At 54.0% G+C, this 18971-nt stretch overlaps 1 protein-coding gene across 17 annotated transcripts in view; it reads right to left on the bottom strand.

The window, feature by feature from the left end:
- The window catches only part of DYSF (dysferlin), a 236488-nt gene that overhangs the window by 73079 nt on the left and 144438 nt on the right, over positions 1–18971 (bottom strand). For 16 of the 17 annotated variants that reach the window (XM_017877594.1, XM_017877596.1, XM_017877598.1 and 13 more), the window contains 8 exons: positions 18247–18428; positions 16150–16290; positions 15450–15479; positions 14172–14201; positions 5573–5674; positions 5294–5455; positions 4115–4280; positions 3502–3578 (listed from right to left, as the gene is read on the bottom strand). In XM_017877594.1, the coding sequence (XP_017733083.1) occupies positions 3502–3578; positions 4115–4280; positions 5294–5455; positions 5573–5674; positions 14172–14201; positions 15450–15479; positions 16150–16290; positions 18247–18428 (890 nt within the window). The remainder of the gene's footprint in view (positions 1–3501; positions 3579–4114; positions 4281–5293; positions 5456–5572; positions 5675–14171; positions 14202–15449; positions 15480–16149; positions 16291–18246; positions 18429–18971) is intronic. The other variant, XM_017877609.1, reaches the window with a different exon arrangement.

Here is an 18971-nt window from a genome sequence, read left to right as displayed (position 1 = left end):
AAAAAAAAAAAAAAAAAAACTAGTGAACGAAGACCTTAATTTTATTTTAAAGGTAGAAATGAAGTCAGAGACAGAATCAGAGACAGAAAGAGAAATCCAGAAGGAAGAGAAAAGAATGAGAATGAAATGTTGGGAGCTGTGCATTCAAATTGTGTGTTTGGGTGGGTTTCAGTATTTTTCTATATTTTCCAAATGCTATATAAAGAACACATATCATTTTATCGTCTGAAAACAATGAAACATCGTTTTCTAAAGCAGAGAACTAGATGGAATAGGATACTTCTGCTCTCCCTATTTGAGGACACACCCAGGCCTGCCCTCAGAAAGTTCAAAGTCAAGGCCACAATTCCTGCACTGCCACCACCAAGCCTAGACACCCCTCTGGCCAGCACCCATGGGAGCTCATGCACACACCTGCTCCTATCCCCCCACCTCTCATACACACTCATGTGCACACACCACCCCCACCCCTAGTCTGCCAGGCTAAAGTCTACACATAGGATGGCTGCACAGACCAAGAACAAGTGGTGGAGTTAATATGTCTGAGTATTTCTCATCCCAATCCTCACTGCCATGGAGAGTTTAAAGAGGCCAGGCACCCCCCAAGCAGGGGCCCCCCCTTACTCCTAAAGACAGACACTGATCTACAAGCCCTGGGAGGTTGAGCACAGACCTGCCTTATACACGTTTTGAGTCACCTCCAGAACTGGCCACTCTCGACACAAACCAAAACACTTCTAGAAACCTGAGAAATGCTCCGTGGTGAGTGCCAGCCCATGGTGTGAACATCAAGCAAGGGTTCCAGTGACATGTTCTAAATGTGTGGCCAGCTCATCCCAGGACCTGGGCAGATGCTAGTAAGAAGGCTTCAGGAGCAGAGAGAAGGTGTCACTGAGGAAAGAGACAGGAAGGGACCAAGATGGAAAGGTAACTCTGGCAAGAGCAGGTTTGAGCTAGGAGGGGTCCTAGGACCACAACCAGGACACGGTGAACACATCCGGCACCAGACAGGGCTGCATCAACTGTGAGGATGGAACAGGCTGCTGAGAAACACCGGTGGGGCAGACAGGAGCCAGCCAAAATCCAAATTCTGCCAGACCTCTCGTCCCTCCTGTCCCCAGAGGCCAGGGACTTTCATGCTATCTGCATTGGAGGAGGAGGGAGAGGAAGAGAGTCCAGCCATAGTTATCTAGCAAACCACTGGAACTGCACCCAGGGTCAGCTGCCTCCTGGGTTGGCCTTGGAGCGCCTGTCCTCCAGAGTGCCAGGGACAGGGAGAAGAGGCGAGCAAGTGAAAGATTTCCTGGATCAGCCCAATCAGAGCAATAGATCTCAAAGAAAAACAGGAACAAAGTCAGATACCAGACAAGGGGCTTCCCCAGAGGGCCAGGGCTCCCTGGAGACCAGAACTGGTCTCCCTGCTGGGTTTGAGGCTCTTGAGAACAAAGTTTTGTCTCCTTCATCAGACAGGGAGCTCCATGAGGGCAAGGTCCAAGCCTCCCCCATCAGAGCAAGGCAGTGTCATTTCCTCTTCCTCCCCCGTCCCAGGCCAGGGGAGGCCCAGCCCCTCCCCAGGCGGACACACCTCCAGGAGCCCCATCCCAGCTCCAACCAGCGCTGCTGGTCTGGCCGGCAGCTCTAGCCGGAGTGGCCATGTGCTCCCACAAACAGCACAGGCCTGGCTCTGGCTCAGACCCCAGCCCCAGTTCCCTCATGTCAACACCGGGAGGATGGCCAGGCTGGGCCTCCTCATCGTCTGCCTCTGGCTGTGCTTGTGGCCAGCAGGACCTAAAATAGTCCCTCCCCATCTGAGTGTGTAGACATTTTGAGGGCAGCACACACAGAACGGAAATCCTGCTGGGCAGGCCCTGCACTTCCCTGCACAATCTCAGACAGGCCTATGGAGCAGCCGAGAAACAGGAGCCAGGAGCAGGCAGCCAGAGTTTGGGGCAAATTATCTGCCTAATTCAGCTATAAACACCCAACCAGGCCAGAGGCACTAGCACTGAGTTTAGTTAAATTTCACATAGGGACATCTGAAATTTCCATTTGGGTTTCCCCAGCCAGGAGAGTGATTCCTCCTCAGATCCATACAGACAGTAGCCAGAAAATCCATCCATCCATCCATCAACCCATGCGCCCATCTACCCACTTGCCCAGACAGACAGACTTTCATTAACACCTCCACTAATCGAGGCCTTGTGCTGAGCACTGAGAATACAAAGAAGAAGGAGCCGCAGTTGCTCCCGAGCTCAGCCTGGTGAATGTGCTAACATTGACAGAGACGTGCAGGCCCTAGGGCAGCACAGTGACCCAAAATAGGCAAGTCTCACAGGAGAACAGGAGGAATCAGGAAAGACTCCCCCAGAGAAGTGACTTAAGTCTAAGTTAAATCTTAAAGAATGACCAAGAGTTGGCCAAGGGACAGGGGACAGGAGGTCTTCCCAGCAGAAAGACTGGCAGGGCAGGGCCCTGGAGGGCCATGGAGGCTGGAGAGATGGAACTCAGGGCTTCTGAGGACTTTGAGCATCAGTGAAACTACAGATGCAGCAAGGCCCGAGGACACAAGTGTTGTCCACACAGGCCTGGAGGCTCTGCCTCTGGGTGGCTCAGAAGTTCTGGGGGCCCCAGAGTGCCAGGGGTGTGACCAGCATCTTGCAAAGCCCAGAGAGGAGGGTGACAACCTGGAACAGACGGTGAGTTCAAGGCTGGTGCTCACAGTGAGACCTTTCTCCATGTCTGCTGTGGGAATGACCAGATGGGCTCAGCCCTACAGAATCTAGAGCCACCCCATGGCCCACAGTGAGGGCAGTGCTGCCTCTCAGCACAAGATGCCACAGACCTCCTGCCATGCTCTGTGGCATTGGCATCTGCATCACTGGCTGGCCCTTGGTTGCTGAGTATGTAGCAAAGGGATGACTCCTACCTCCCCCAGGGTTGGAGACCTTAGAATAATGCCCCTTCCTGCCTCCTCCTCCTTTTCCCTGCAGATGGAGGAATGGGGCGAGATGGACTCTTGGCTTGGACACAGCCTCCTCTTTCTAAGCTATCTCCAAGGAGCCACCAAGCACAAGCCCACAGAAAAACCTTCCCCCTAAGAAGGGGCCTGTCCAAGGTAGGGAGATGGGGCTGGAGGATGCCAGAGATGGCCCACTCACTTCCTCCCCTGTTGTCCTTCTCTCATTTGCTCCCCACCCTGATTTTCTCGTGATCTCCAGGAGAAAGCCCTCACCATGGCCCCCAGGGTAGAGGGGCTATTTTCCACATATGCTTCCAAGAAAAGGGATTGAGTCTTGCCCAGATGAGCGCACCCCACCCCCCTCAGCCAGATTGAAAGCTCCCATCTGGGTCTCTCTACTGGACAGTGTCCAGCCACTGGAGCCCAGAAGGGGATGTGTATAGAGGCCATGTGATAATGAAGGTTTGGGGAGAAGGGGTGGGAAGAGATAAAGAACGGAGGGGAAGGGTGACCCAGGCCTCCCTGGAGGATGCCCATCCTACCTGGATGGGGATGAGGGGCTCCTTGTCATCAATGTCGATGAGCACGTCTTCCCCAGGACTGAGTAGGCTCACATCGTCTGCAGGGGAGGGAGCCATCCAGGCCTGAGAGGGGCTCTCTCAAAAGACTCGCCCCTCACCAGCCCCAGGGCTCAGCCAAGGGACCGAGACAAGACCCTGCAGTCTATCCACATCTCTCAGTCAGTATGTCTCTCTCCTTCCCTCCCAATAAGTCCCTGTCTCATCTCTATCTCTCCCATCCTCCTTTGCATGCCCTGTCTCCCACTTCTGTCTTCCTCTCCTCACATTTCTCTCCTCCCTCCCCGCATCATTGTCTCCCTGCCCTCTGTCTCCCTCCCCCTGGGCCCACTTTGAGCCCTTGCCCCTCAGCTCCCACGGGTATCAGTTACCTGCTCCTGGTGCCCCCCACCCACCCAGAGCTAGGCTCTGCCCTAAGGAAGGCAAGGTCCCCGCCCTGGGGTCTAGCAGAGCAGAAATTGCTTCTCATTCAGGTCTCCATATGAGAAGGACTTCAGGATGCATCTCAACAAGGAAGGGTAGCTTGGCCCTGAGGCCCCCCGTTCCCTGAGCTGCCCATCGTCTCCCCTTCCCCTACCTGGGCCACCCTGTGGGGACGGACTCTCCGCCGAGTAGGGGTCACACAGGAAGCTCTCCAGGGAGCGGATGGTACACTGGCCCACCACAGGCCGGCGGCCAAACTGGCGGTTATCGATGACCTTGATGGTGATGGGGGGGCAGTAGAGCTCCTCCCTGGGCAGCATCTGGGTGGAGGAGGAAGAACGCACTGGCCTGAATGCCTCTCTAGGAAGTCTCCAGGTCAAGCCCAAAGAGCAAAAAATGACTATAAACCGCAGATAATCCCCACAGCCAGAAATCCAAAATGGTGGCTGGCCCAGAGCTGGGCAGTAGAGCAAAGCCACCCACCTTTTCTGTCGGCCCTTTGAATGCTGCATGCAGAGGCTGACTTTTCCCCCCACAGCTTTACCTTCCAAATACATCCTGTTCAGCCTGAAGTGAAAACAAGGCTGCATTCCCTCACTAGCTGGGGAGCGGGCGAGGGGAGTTGGCCCGGGACTCAACATTTCTTGTAGACAGTCCCCCCCAAGTGGATACTCAAGAGTTGGCTTACAGACCCAGATTCTTCTCCCCGCACACCCAAAAAGCACTTTGAACACAACTTGAAATAATTTATATGCTCTCCTTCGGGGCAGCTTTGGCTCGGCCAAGAGGAGGCTTCTGTTGACAGCCACTGGGCCTGGAATTTCTACAGCGCTTTCATCTCGCAAACCATTTTCTTTTCCTCAGACCTGCCTTACTCCAACCACTAGGTCTAGGCATCCCAGGAAGCTGGAGAGGCCTGGCGGGCCTGAGGGCTGTGGGGGTGAGCTCCTTTTAGGGGGCCCAGGCTAGGGTAGGACATGGTCAGAAAAGGTTTGGAGGAATCCTGGAAAGCCAAGCCCTAGCAGGTCCCTGAGGGCACTCCAGGGGACTAAAACCTGTCCCAGAGGGAAAACAGCCAGGGGATGGCTCCTTGGGACTTTCGCTGATCCAGGATCTGGGTAGGAGGCAGAGTCTAGCCCCATTTGTCCTACTCAGAGGCCTGAACCCTTCCAGTGAGAAGGGTATGAGCATTTCTCCCCATGTTCACAGGAAAGTGAGGGGTCCTACCCTGGACCACGTAGGGAATTGGAACACAAGTCCCAGGCTGCTCGGGGCCATGTAGAACTTCTAGCCCCAGGATTCTGGAAAAGGACAGTAGGGAGGTGGGGCTCACCACTTCCATGAAGAGGGTACAGATGTCAAAGTTGGGATTCTTCCGGAGGTTCCTAATGACACAGGACTGCACCGTCTGGCCCCCACACTCTACCACAAGGCTCGGGGAGGAGATGCTGGCCAGCTGGTAACTCTTCATGTTCCGCAGGCCCCATGCCAGGACCTGGGCACACAGAATGAGGAGAGTGCCTTGGAAGGCCCCAGGCCTCAGGAAAGGCTGGGGCAGGAAGGGGAAGGGCACTCTGCTCCCAGCCCCCACGCCCAGGCCCAGCCAGCTCACCTCAATGGCGGTACGCTGGAGCGCTGGCTTGATGTTCTGAGGAACCATGTAGATGTTGGCCTCCCTTTGGGGTGGTGGGTAGGGCAAGTCTGTGTCCTCAGACTGCAGTGGACAGCAGGTGGAATGGAGGCAAAGGTGGGAGGAAGACCAAAGCAAAGAGACAAGAGAGAAGGACAGATAGGACAGAAAGAAATGCCAAGTGCAGGGAGAAACAAAGAAGCAAAGACAGTAGTGGACCAACAGGGAGGCAGAAATGAGAAAGCTAAGTCAGTTTTGGCCAGGCACCATCTTCTCCAGGATCGCAATTCCAGCACCTTCACCCAGGGTTCAGGTCACCTTGTTTCAAATGAATCCCTCCTCCCATAACGCAGGCTCTGCTGCCCCCTGAGCTGCTCCGGGTCTGCCCCTCCCTGACATGCACACGGCACATGCGTGCACACGCTGCCCACTCCATCCTGGCAGACCCACTTCAGCCCCTCTCAGTCCCAGAGAGGACCACATGCCTGCCCCCCAGCCTGGTTCTCCTGCCTCCTGGCTCAGACCCTTCCAGGTTATCATCTGCCCTGGTATTTCACTCCCACCCCCATCCCCACCCCCAGACACCTTCCAGCCCCAACCCCCACCTCTCACACCTGTCCCTATGAGGACAGAACACTTGCACCGTGAGCCAGAAAGAGAACAACCGACCAATGGGAGAAGGGGCTATAAGGGCCCATCACCCCCAGAGAACCAAAGCACACTGCTGGGGAGGGTCTCTCTCCACTACAGAGACGAGCAAGTGTGTGTCAATTCTGGCCTACTAAGCGTTTGCCAGAAAGAATTGGGCAAAAATCCTCAATGATCACAAAGAACTACATGAGGAAGCAAGATGGGGCAAGGGAGGCAGGTACTGCCTTAGATAGTTAACCGCCAATAACAGCAGTTAGGAACACAGGTGTGAGTCCTACCTCCACTACATATGACGTTAAATAAATTATTTCACCTCTCTATGGCTCAATGTTTTCATCTATAAAATGGTTAGCAAAAGTTGTCAACCTGTAAAGGTCAGGGTGAGGGTTGAAGAAGTTAATACCTGTATAACATTTGGAGGATTGCCTGGTTCATGTAAACCTTCAACAGGACAATTAGCCCATGTGGTGCTTTTGTGACGATTAGAGAAAGATGTGCTTAAGACTCTACTTCCATGTCAGAAAATCATCATATTTTCTGAGTTTATTTGAACAAGACACTTTACTGCCACCTATTGGGAAATTGTTATAATAAATACAAGTATATGGTGTCCTGTGCTAGAAATTGCACCCCCTTAGACACAGTGTCCTTGTGCAGTGCCCAACCTGCACATCCATACGTGGAGGGCCTGACACGCAGGAAATGTTAACTATAATTAAAAGGACTGTGATGGACACTTTACAGAGCTTGCCTCATGTAATCTCATTTATTAAACAATGAAATCATTGGATTCATTCTCCAAGCAACTTGCGTTGGGTTCCTTCCACAAGGATGGTACATCCATACACAGACGCTCTGCCATAGATGGTGGGAGCAGTCAAAGCAGAGAAAGATATCAGCAGAGAAAGATATCAGCTTCCCCCACCTCCATGACTCACTTTACAGCCAACCCAAGCCACACTCCTGCCCAGTGACACCCTGATGACACCATGTTTTCCTGGACCTACAGCAGCTGGAAGCTTAGTCCTAGAATCAGACCTCAACTCTAGTTCCAACTCTGCCACCTCCTCGCCATTTGACCTTGGGCAGATTACTTAACCCCAGTGACTCAGTATTCTCAGATGAAGATCTGAGATAAGCTGCTCTGAGAATTAAATGAGAGAACAAATCTGACTAGCGGCTGGCACACAGGAGGCGCTTAGTAAATGGCTGTGACTGTAACTATTACTAGAATTGTGCTTAGTACCATTGTTTTTGCCATTGGTGTTGGTGTTGATCTCCCCAGGGTGACTTCAAGAGAGCTGAGCCATCAGAAGCATCTTTCAGGGCAACACTGGCTTTATTACTGTCTCTAAGTCACCAGGGCATAAAGCAAAAAAACTTGTCATTTTCCTCCAGACCCACAATGCAGGTGACATGATGCAGGAAGCACCTGCCTTGCTGACTGGCTGATAGGGAGGAGTGATGGACAGGGCTGCTGCAGTGCACAGTCCCAGGGGCTGCTATGCATGGCACAGTCCACATGAAAGGTGCCCTTGGAGGATGGAAGCAGGGCCTGAACAGCTTCTACAGTGACCTGGCTGCTATTGGGACCCCCAGTTCGATGTCCTCCCTGGGCACTCCAAGGCAACCAGCTGCAGGTGGTAGCACAGCAGGGTGTCCTCTTTAAAGACAGGGTTGCACTTGAAGGCCTGCTTGTGGCCTGTCCATGGCCCCTTACAGCTAATGCCCAACCCAGTATGGACCCAGAGCCAAAAACCTAAGTCAAAGAGGGGCCAAAAGAAAAAAACCATCAGGGAGGGAACAGCCCCAGGATCCCCTGAGTGGAGTGGCAGAAAGACCAATCTTTCTCATATACTTGTTCTCTTAAAATCACTAGGGAAAACTCATGAACACATTCCTCCCAGAATATTTCCTCTCTAGGCCCCCAAACGCTGGGCAGGATCCACTTTATCCCTCGTTTCCTCGGCCTGTCTCTCCCTCGGGGCTCCCTCAAGCTCCATGCTGATGACATTCCTCTCTAAAGGCTGGGGACCAGGCTCCCCATCTTCAGGAGCCTGCTTGCTGAGGGCAGGGGAACAAGAACCTAGAGAAGGTTAAGCTCCAGTACCGTTTGGAGAAGGCCCTGGAGGAGGAAGGCAGGAGCACACAGCTGCGGAGCATCGGGCCCAGCGGAGGCAGAAGGAAGAGACAGGCAGAGACAGTGGTTAGAGGTATGTCCAGGCAGCTTCCTCAGCACGAGGTCACCGCATGCATCCCAAGGCCATCTCTGTCCACCGTGCTGTCCCCAGGGGTCCCAGGACATGCTTTTCCCTGCCATTTCCTGCCACCTCCCAGGGTTGCCTGCCTCTGTGGCTCCCCCTATGACCATGCATCCAAATGCTCCTCCCCAATTTTTCACACTGTCTCCTGGATCTTCTCCTTCCCAATTTAAAGACATCCCCATCTCCCAAATCCACCCGCTCCCTCCTCTCTGTGACCCCTCTGCAGGTTCCCTCCTCTCCTCTCTCTAATCCTGTCTCCATGCACTACTTCTCCTCCTTCATGTCCACACCACCAGCTGCCCAGTGCACCCTGCTTCTGCCCTCAGCGCCCCTCCCCAGAAATTTGTCTCCAAAGTCCCCTACCCGAAGGACACACATGGGCTCTTCCCTCTCTCGCCCCCTCAGCAGCAACTGGCCAGCTGACCTCGCCTTCTTCCCAAACTGTTTCTCTGGATCCACAGTGCTGGCCCCCACCCTGTTTGCTGAGCCTCCTCCGCAGCCTCCCCATCTTCCTCCACCAAGCCCTGATCTGCTCCTTAGCCCTCTCCTGGACTTTCTGCTCCCAAACATCTCTGCTAAGCCCCAATATCTTACTGCTTAGTTCATTCATGTGTCCTACTGGCGTCTCACACCGAACTTGTCCAAAACTAGATTCTTTATCTCTCCCCTCAGAACCTGCACACTTCAAGTCTGACCCCACCATCCATCCAGACAACCAAGCCAAAAGCCCCCATGCCATCCTTGGCTCCTCCTGCCCCTCATCGCCCTGCCTGACTGATCACCAAACACTGGTGAGCCTGTCTCCTGAACATCTCTCACACCTGCCCACCCATCTCCTTTGCTCAGTGCAAGCCACCACCCTCTCTCACCTGGATTCACCAGCACCCCCCTTTCACTTGGTTCTGACACCCTCTCCCAACAGCCCATGTGCGCTGCAATCTGCAGCCAGGGCAGGCTTTCTAATAACGTCACTCTCTGCTTCAAGTCCTCCAATGTCTTCCCACCAGCTCAGGATGAAGTGCAGACTCTTCAAAGTAGCCTCCACAAGACCCCTAATCTTCCAGCTCCTGCTGCCTTCTCTGGGCATGTTTCTCCTCAGATAAATTTCCCCTTGATGACCCCAAGTAGTGATGAACCACCTCCTGGGATACAGGCAACCCCTGCCCTTCTGAATGCTAGCAGGTTGCAGGAGACACCATGCTCTTTTAGCTTTGAGGTTTGGAGCTCAGTGGTCCCTCTGTCTGAAATGCACTTCTACCCCAACTCCTTCTGTACTTCCTATTCGGACTGCAGGTGTCTATTTAAATATTCCCTGGTGCCCCAAGCTTAAGTACCCCCGTAGCTCCCATAGCAACTTACACTTATTCTCACAGAAAGACACATCAATCCATCACCCCGTGCCATCTCCACGTGTTCATTTGATTGTGTCCTTGGTTAAACCAGCAATTCTGTACACAGGGACCATAGCTGAATTCCCCCGTCCAATAAATAAATGATTATGAATGGATAACTGAAGGGGAAGAGGGAGGGTGAAGACAGAAGAGTGGGTGGATGGGAAGATAAAGGAATGAATCCAGCACACACTCTCCTCCTTCCTAGCACCCGTGGCTGCTCCAGCCTGACCCTGGGTCCTCCCCAGGCCTGCTCATTACTCCCTCTGGTTCAATTTTCTTTACTGCCACCTGAATCTAACCCATTTTTAGGGCCTAATTCAAGATCTCTAGAATATCTCCCCAAGACACTCCAGAAACGCCTTATAACCTGACTCTGACTCTCTTAACCCCGTGTACATGACCCTTTCCCCACATAGCCCATTCCCAGGGTCCTAAGGGGTCTCTGATCATCTCACAGGCAGGAGTCCTGAGGCCTCTGCCAGCTCTTGAGCCTGGTTTTCAACTTTTTTTTCTGGTCCAGTCCACTTGAGGGGTACAGCACCCCCACCTCCAGGACAGTAATTCTCAGTGAGGGTGCTGTGACCCTCATTGCAACTGGGAAGCCTCTCAGCACTGCTGGGCAGATGGGGTGTAAACTGAAAGTGCCACCAGAACATCCTGATTCACCATCCTATGGGTGATGGGGGACTCTGATAAGCCTAACTAGAGGAAGCCACATTTGACCAGCTCCCGACTTGCTCCCCTCAAACGCAGGGACAACCAGGGGCGGCTGCAGAGATGGGTTCTACAGGTGTGCAAGGTGTTGATCAAGCCAGCCCAGACTAAGAGGACCCCAGGAACAAGTGAAGCTCTCTCCCCTACCAGAGCTGAAGCCATCCTTAAGCCCACTTCAGTCTATCTGTCCCGCTGGCCAGTTTAGCACAAAGAACCAAGGCCCTGAACCATGAAAGGGGCTCCCCTAGCCCCATCTAGGGGCCACCACATTAGACAGGAGTCGCTCCCAGGGCAAGGGAAGTGGTGGTAAGCCTCCTAGGTCAGCCCAGTCACCAGTAGCCTATGGACCCTCACCTCACCCAGCAGGGGACAGAAGACTCTGCAGTCACATCCTGGTTCCTCTGGGAGCTCCAGGCAGGGGGCAGCCAGGCAGGCTGGGAGGGCTCCATTGTCTGCCTGCCCCACCCAGCTCGTTAGGAACAACATGTTGCTCTAATTACACTTCCCAGGAAAAACAGTGTTTTAAATTAAGGCCTTGGGGAGGTATGGGGATGGGGACCACGGGCTTTATTTTCCTGATTGCAAAACACGAAATTTTTCCTTCCAGTGGATTTGGGGGTACAGGAGAGTACCCCGGGTACATCTCAGAGTAAAAGCCATATACCCTGCAGCCTGGATGGGTGGATGGAGTGGCATCCAGTGGCCCCCACCCCTGAGCTGGCAGTAAAATCAGCCACGAAGCATACAGTCCCTCCCACCAGGGCATTCCCTGCGCCAGCAGGAGAGAAGCAGCAGAAGCAAGGGTAATACTCTAAACCACGGCCCCTCCCCTCCCCACCTCCCCAAAATGGTCAGGACCACAAGCCCCATGGGTCTTCCTCTACACATGTTCTATATCCTAGGGGGCCCTGGGCATTCGGGGGCCCACCATCACCTCTGCTGCTGTGTGTGCGTGCTTGTGTGCGCCCTCGAGAGTGTACACAACTCGCACACGCTCACACGTGCGTGCACACATTCTCCAGTTCTCAGGAAATCTAAAATTGCAGTTTCTTTGAACTCATTCCCCTTGGCAGCATGGACTGCCTTTGTTCTCCAGACAAAAAGGAAAAGAAACGAGACAGAGGGCTCAGAAGAGGCGGGGAGAAGGAGGAAGCTGGGGCCAAGGAGCAAACAGGAAGAGTGAAACACGAAAGGAGAGTGGGAAGAGACTCAGGAAGAGAGGGAAAAACAAAGAAAATGCAGACCGGAGAGCGCAAAGGAAACCGTTCCCTCCATCCGCTCCCTCTGCGAGGACTCAGATCTCCCGGACATCATCAAAGCCTCAGACACACCATGCAACAGCCTCACTTCCTGACCAAGAGCCACAGAGAGGGGCGTCCCAGATAGGCAGAAAGCCTGGGAGAGGGGTAGTTTGTTGTCCACCAAGCCGCATCCAGGAGGTGACATGCCCTCAGCCCAAGACACTGCTGCCTGGGCCACCTCCCCACATTTTCTACCAATCCCAACTTCAAAAGCTAGCTCAGTGGCACCTCTTCCGGGAAGCTATCCTCACTGTCCTGCTCTGGGAATCTTCAACAGGGGCAGACAGCACTTCATCTCATTCACAGGCACTGTGGCTTGCGAATCTCCGCACCTGGCTGCGCTAGCTGAAAGGCACTTCCCACAAGAGAGGATAGCCTTAAACCATCCTTCAGAGTCACTTGCCCCATCCGTTCCTACTGGTCTGTCTCTAGTCCAAGCCCCTATCTCAACTGACTCAAGAGCCTCCTAGCCAGTCTCTCAAACCCACACCCCTGCAGCCAGACAACTCCCCAACACACCCATCCTTCCCTCACTGCCCCCTGACTCTCATGGGCTCCCGTGGCCAGGGGCTCAGGAGGAGGCTCCCAGCCCTCCAGGAAGGCTTGAGCACTCTTCACGAGCGGGCCAGGAGCCTGGGAGCGGCCAGATGGGAGATACAAGGCAAGAGCTTGGTCACAGCAAAGAGGACAGAAAAACCCTGCTGGGGTCCTGCCTCCAGCGGGACCAGGGGCAACAGAAGGACCACCCAGCCCCGGGGCTTCTTAAAGAGAAGAGGACTCAGCATCTTGGCATCAGGCTTAGCCTTCAAGTGAGAAGGACATGGGCTGAGCTAGGGGTCCCAGGGCTATCCCCTGGGGCTGAGGGAGGTCACAAGGTCATCTTCTGGGGCTGGTCCCTGGACCAGCAGATCATTCATCCCACTGGGATAGGTCCTCCTCGGACCCTTTGAACCTGCTGGCCTGGCCCAGCCCTGTGCCTAGCACACTCCTAGGACCCACTCTCCCCTGGCCCTGCTGACCCACACCCGCCCTCAGCCTGCCGCCTGGTTGGCCCTACAGGGGGACACTCGGCGCTCTTTGGGCTCTGGCCCATGAGCTGCAGTTTTGATTTGCTTTCTGACGAGACTGCAGCCAGATCCCTGTCCTCGGAATCTGAGCCTTCACTGTTATATATTACGAATCCAGTTATTAAGGATTTTAACTTTTTTTTAATAACTCATCCCTGGGCTGGGTCTTCTTCAGAGCAGGCTGTGGGTTTTGGCCACAAAGTGCACTCAATCAAGAGAGAGGGCTCCATGCTGCTTCCCTGGACAGGACTCCACCTCCCTTTCCAAATCGGCAGTCTTTCGCAACTGCAGCCAGAAGCAGGAGGCCGCCTGTCAGGCGCAATTACAGCGAGCTCACTTGGCGGACCCCACCTCGGTCTGGGAGCAAAAGGAAGTGAGGTAAGGGGTGCGGGGCCTGTGGATCCCACATCCTGACTCTGCACTTCAAGTCCAAATTGCACTGAAAATGTCAAATAGTGTCCGCTCTCAGTCTGGGGATTCCCTAACGGCAGGAAGTGGCTGCCGTTTTCCCAACGCCTCATCTGACCAGGGCTCTCCTTCCTGTCTCTCCGCCCAGGTCTCTGCCACCCACCCTCTGGCCTGGCTCACAACAATCCACCCACAGATGCACAGGAGGCCATAGGGAACGTGCTTCTCTCCTCCCATGGCAAAAGATGCAGTCTTGCTTTATCTAAATGCAAACTCCAAACTTTTTCCAGTCCCTAGGAGGTCCCCAGCTCACCCCATCCCCCAAACCAGCCAGGACCCAAACTGGTCCTTGGCCTTTTAAGCCAAAGCCATGTTTCTCACTTTCTTTCTAAGTGCTGATGGGCATAAAGACATTTGGCTAATGCCGCCTCCACCAGAAAGCCTTCCTTGACTACTCTGGCCCCTTCCAAACAATTTATTCTTCAAAACGTGCCACCTGGTACTTAATCATTTAAGACTCTGTATTGCTGTTCCTGCTGTCTCGGTGAAATCTGGCCTCCCAGCAGGACAGCACGCCTTCTTAGACCAGGATCACCCCCAGGACACACTCTGGGTGGCCCTGAATCCACACAGAGCATGGGGAATAAAATCCAGACAGGTCTCCATGTGACAGGTGCCTACTGGGCACCAGGAACCTGGAGGGCTCCAGGTGTGTGCTTGGAGGCTGGCTTCACCTTCCCTCCACCTCGGCCCACCCACCCCGGCCACCAGGCCCAGCTCACCTCATCCAGGATCCTCGATGTCTCCTGCACCTGGCCCACAGCCATGGGATGTGGCACATCCAGGAGATGGTGATGGGGGTTGGGAGGGGAAAAAGTTCTCCATTAGTATCAAGGATCACTAGGCGGGGCCAGAGGTCAGCACGCCAGATGCCAGCACTAAGAAGAGCCAACAGAAACCACCTCCCACCAAGGTTAAGAATGATGTACTTCCCAGGCACGTCCCCAACATGGTCCCTGAGAAAGGTGTGATGGATGTCAATGCAGAGGGAGGCTAGGAAAGGCTAAAGCATAAGCCTGGACGCCAGGGATCTCTAGAAGCAACAAGAGGAAAGAGAAGAACAGCAGGTGGTGGGAAGGGCCTGGGAGCCTGTGGCCTTGGCAAGCCGAGGAGAACCAACCTAGAAGCCCCAGGAGCAGGCAGCACTGAGAGCAGGAGCTTAGGACAAGGAGGGAGACCTGGAGGGGCAGGGCTGGTGAAGGAGGGCCTGCATGCAGGGAGGGCCTCCAAAGAACTCTCTAAAATTGTGTGGGCTGCCTTGTGAAGGACAATAGAGGTGTCCCAACACAGCCCAGATGACTACTTCTCATAGATGTAGCTGAACTTGGCATGGAATCAGGTAATCAATCCAGTGCACCTGGGTACCAGTCAAAGCTCGACATTTTCTACCAAGACCCCAGAAGAAGGAAGGAGAGCAGCGGTAAGGGAATGAAGCCTCCGTCACAGGAAGAGGAAAGAAAATGGGGTCTTGGTAAGAACAACTCAGTGGGAAATGTGGTCTGAATCAGAGCTTCTGCAACTCATGCATATGTGAGAGGGCCCTGGAGGGCAAGTTGATACAGAGATTGCTGGGCTGCTCCCTCAGAATTGCTTCAGTGGGCTTGAAGCAGGACTGGAGAATTGGCCACACTTTCAGAACCCTGGGGCTAAGTCAGTGATTCTTAGCCCTGGATGTGCATTAAGATTCCCTGAGCAGTGCTGTCCCGGGGATTCTAATGCTCAGCCAGCTGAAAGCCACGGGGCTGGACAATTATGAGGATCCTTCCATCTGGAATTCTGTGGTTCTTGGACTTCTCAGAGAAGAAGGGCAGGAAAGACCTGAGCTGGGCAGAGACTTTGGGCTTCCTCCAGCCCACACCCTCCTCTGCTTGAAAGAGCTTCCCCAGGGGCTTGAGGCAGGATCGTGGTAATGCCCGACCGCCCTTCCTAACCCAGAGAGATGCCAAACACAGGGAGACTGGCAATCAGTTTGAAGAAGGAAAGGTCAGAGCAAGACTTACCTCAAAACCAGGAATATGGTGGATGGCTGGCTGGAGTGAAGAAAAGAGAGCTCTGGTCATGTGCTTGTCACCCAAGGCCCCCATCACCCTCATGACACTCACAGACTATGTCAGTGATCAGACTGTCCATGGTTTGCAGCCTCTATTCCTTGGGGGTGGAAGGGATGCTAGGTTGGCACTGTGCCCATCCCTCCAGATACTTCACCCAGAGTAGCCCTACTTCTATTTGGTCTACATATTGGGGTTCACATCATACTAAGAGGAAGTTTGAAGGTATAGCTCCAACCCAAACCTCTCATTTTACAGAGGGGAGTGGCTGGCTCAGGGCCATGAGGCTAGGTCATGGTGAAGCCAGCACTGCAGTGGGGATCCTGCCCTTGCCTGTTCCTGGAGTCCCTCGCATTGTGGCAATTAAGGCTCCCTTAATCAGATAACAGAGGTCCTCCTCCCAGAAACCATGTCAGGATATGATCCAAGGAAGATTAAATCCAGTGACCAGAGGACTTGGACACTCCTGATCCCCAACATTCTACTCCAATGTTAGATGGTATCCTGACTCGGGGTTCAGAAAATGGGTCTCAGCAGGAGGCCTGGCTTCAGAGGAGGCGCTCCAGGCTCCCACAGAGGGTTGGCCCCCACCCCACCCCTGCCATGCACCTCCTGCCTCGGCCTCCTGGATCTGGATACAGACCAGCCTCACCTTCTCTCTCTGGATAAGCTCAAAAGAGGCCAGCAGCTCCCCCATCGGCTGGCTGCCCCTGGTCAGTGGGAACCAGGCCAGTCGGGGCATCCGTTCCAAACTCGGTTGACAGATGCAGCGGCCCATAAACTCGTCTGCGCCCTAGACCAAGCATAGAGAGACAAGAATCAGCATGCCTTACCCAGGGTTCTGGGGAGCCTCAGAGAGATCAGGTCTACATGTGCCTTCTGAACTAGCAGGGGCCTCAATGAGGGCATCCCCTCCCACAGAATGGTGAATTCTGCTCTCCTTAGCAGGACTCAACAACAAGACAAGATGTGAGCAGCCTCGTGACTGTCACTAGGTTTGAATTCCCATCATGCTTGAGAAGTCCCTCTGGACAGTTAAACTAGTGTAAACACTAGTGTCCAACTAGTGTTTGCCCTGCTGTAATTTAATCAGCGCTGAGACTATTGGAGACCAGAGAGACAGCCTCCTGGAATTTCTCTAATGCCCTCAGCAGTACAGGTGTTTGCAGTTCCAAGGACTTCTGTATCTCCTGCTCATTTCACCCTTAAATTCCCCCACTTTGCAAATGGGGAAACTGTGATCACATTCATCAAATTAAATGAGCCTGGACAAAATGATGTTTTCATCAAGGAAGGTGCCTTTTCTTCAGGCACCTTCCTTGACTCCCTGCTGCCCGGAAGACAGATCCGTCACACTGGATGCAAGGGCAAGCCCCCTCAGGGCTCTGGCAGCCTTCAGCTCGTACCGCCACCCTCCTGCCCTGTTCTGCACTTGCAGTCAGTTCTGCCGAGTCCCCCTGACCAGTGCCAGCCCAGCCGCCTGCCTCCCTCCTGCTCCAAAGGTGCCAGGGCCTGTGCCCTTCTCCAAACAGTCCCATATGGACTCTTCCTCCAGTTGCTCCTTCCCCCCTGCATGGTACCAGCTTTTCCTTCCAAGCACCCCAATGTTGGACCCCCCAGCCCAGGCCCACCTTACCCACGGCCAGCTGTCCCCATCAGCTGGTGAGGAATAGAGACAGGAGCACCTTTCCCCACCCCTGCCCACCACACCCACCCAGGGAACCTGACATCTGGTCAGGGCAACTCTTACTGATAATGTCTTCCAAACCCAGCCCCTCCCCTTTCATCCCACCGCCACCTCCAGCTTTGCCGTGCGCCCAGTGGGTCTCTTCCAGCAGCATCCAGCCTCCTCTTCGGAAAATGCTGCCCTGACATCATCACTCTCCTGCTCCCCTGGATTCATACTCCCTTCTCCTCCTTCCAGGCCTCTGCCTCGCGCCAACACCCCAACCCCACATTTCCTCCAGGGCCTGGGTCTTTCCCAAAGGCTTTCTTGACATTCCAACCTACAGCACTCTCTCCCTCCTGGGAGCCCCCTAGAGCTGCTCTGTCCAATACAGGAGCACCAGCCACCTGCAGCTATTTAAATTTTAATTTTACTTCGCTAAAATGAAATAAAATTTACAATTTCATTTCTCAGCTGCACCAGTCCTATTTCCAGTGCTGTGCAGCCTCATACAGCTAGAGGCTCCCTTTTCGGACAGCACAGCCCTACAGCTCGCCTGTCTGTCACCACAGGAGGTCCTGTGGGACAGTTGTGGTAAGAGGCCCTGCCTGTGGCACAGAGCTGGGAGGCACTCGGGGACCTGTGCTCTCACATGGAGGATTCACCACTGTGTGGGTGTCTCGGCTCCCACCGAAACAGGGAACCCCAAGTGAAGGACCACTCAGCCAGGAATGCAAGTGCTCGATGTACATTTAAGGATTCCACACAGCTCCTCGATGAGAAGAAGGGACTGGCCTGAGATCACACAGGCAAGGCAGAGGCAGAGAAAACCCAAGCCCCTGGCCCACAACCAAGCACCTTTTCCGGATATGTTCCCTTTCACTGATGAGCAGTGTCTGCTGTGGGAACGGCATCTGTGCTAGCAATCCATTTTTAATGACTCTAAAATAGTTTTAATTGCTCTAGGGCCTGCGGAGTTAGGGGAGCACCCATCTGGCTGGGCAGCCACGAGTCCCTGGAGACCCCACCTTTGCACATGGTCCCTCCCTGTGAGGGGATGAGGCAGGAGCCGGGCAGACTCACGTAAGTGTCATGGTCGTACAGCTCCACCACAATGCTGGGCGGCTGCTCAGCAACTGTGGCCGGCTCGCCGAAGATCTCGATCTCGTAGAAGATGAGCGTCTGGTCCCAGGTGGGGTTAAGGGTGTTCTTCGCCACCACCGTCTTCTGGCTCTGGTGCAGGAAGGAGACGATGGCATAGGGATCTGCACAGGCCGGAGATGGGGAGGGGAGACAGGACACAGCAGGGGCCATGAGAGATGTCTGCTCCAGAGCCATGTGGGGCCACAAAGCTGGAGCAGGGCTATGGCTGCCACTCTGGAGCAACAACATTCATGCTGGGATGCATCTTCCCTATGGGGTTCTTCTAGCCCTGCCATGAGGCCAGCTGGGGGCCACGGTAGGGACATGGAGCCTGGGTCCTGGCAAATAGGCACAAGATCCAGAGAACATCCCCTTTTGTGCTGCTTCCTGAGCTGGCTGCTGGAAGCAGGGTCCAGCTGGGGGAAGTGAATGCCTGTACGGTCTGTTCATTCATTCATTCATTCATTCATCCATCCAACAAGCATTTATCGAGTGCCTTCTTTATGCCAGGCTAGGGACTAGGTGCTAGGGGCTGAGAATACAATTTGAACTAAATATAAAATATCCACACAAGCCAATGTAAAATTATGATTTGGGTCAGAGCCTTGAAGAAGAGACATAAAATGCAGTGAAATGTGTTAGGGAGGGATCTGGCTTCCTTGAGG

Source organism: Rhinopithecus bieti, unplaced genomic scaffold, assembly GCF_001698545.2.
Source record: "Rhinopithecus bieti isolate Rb0 unplaced genomic scaffold, ASM169854v2 scaffold_10706, whole genome shotgun sequence".
Classification (NCBI taxonomy): domain Eukaryota; kingdom Metazoa; phylum Chordata; class Mammalia; order Primates; family Cercopithecidae; genus Rhinopithecus; species Rhinopithecus bieti.
The sequence above is the reverse complement of the archived record's forward strand: the minus strand, read 5'-3'. Positions and strand labels throughout refer to the sequence as shown.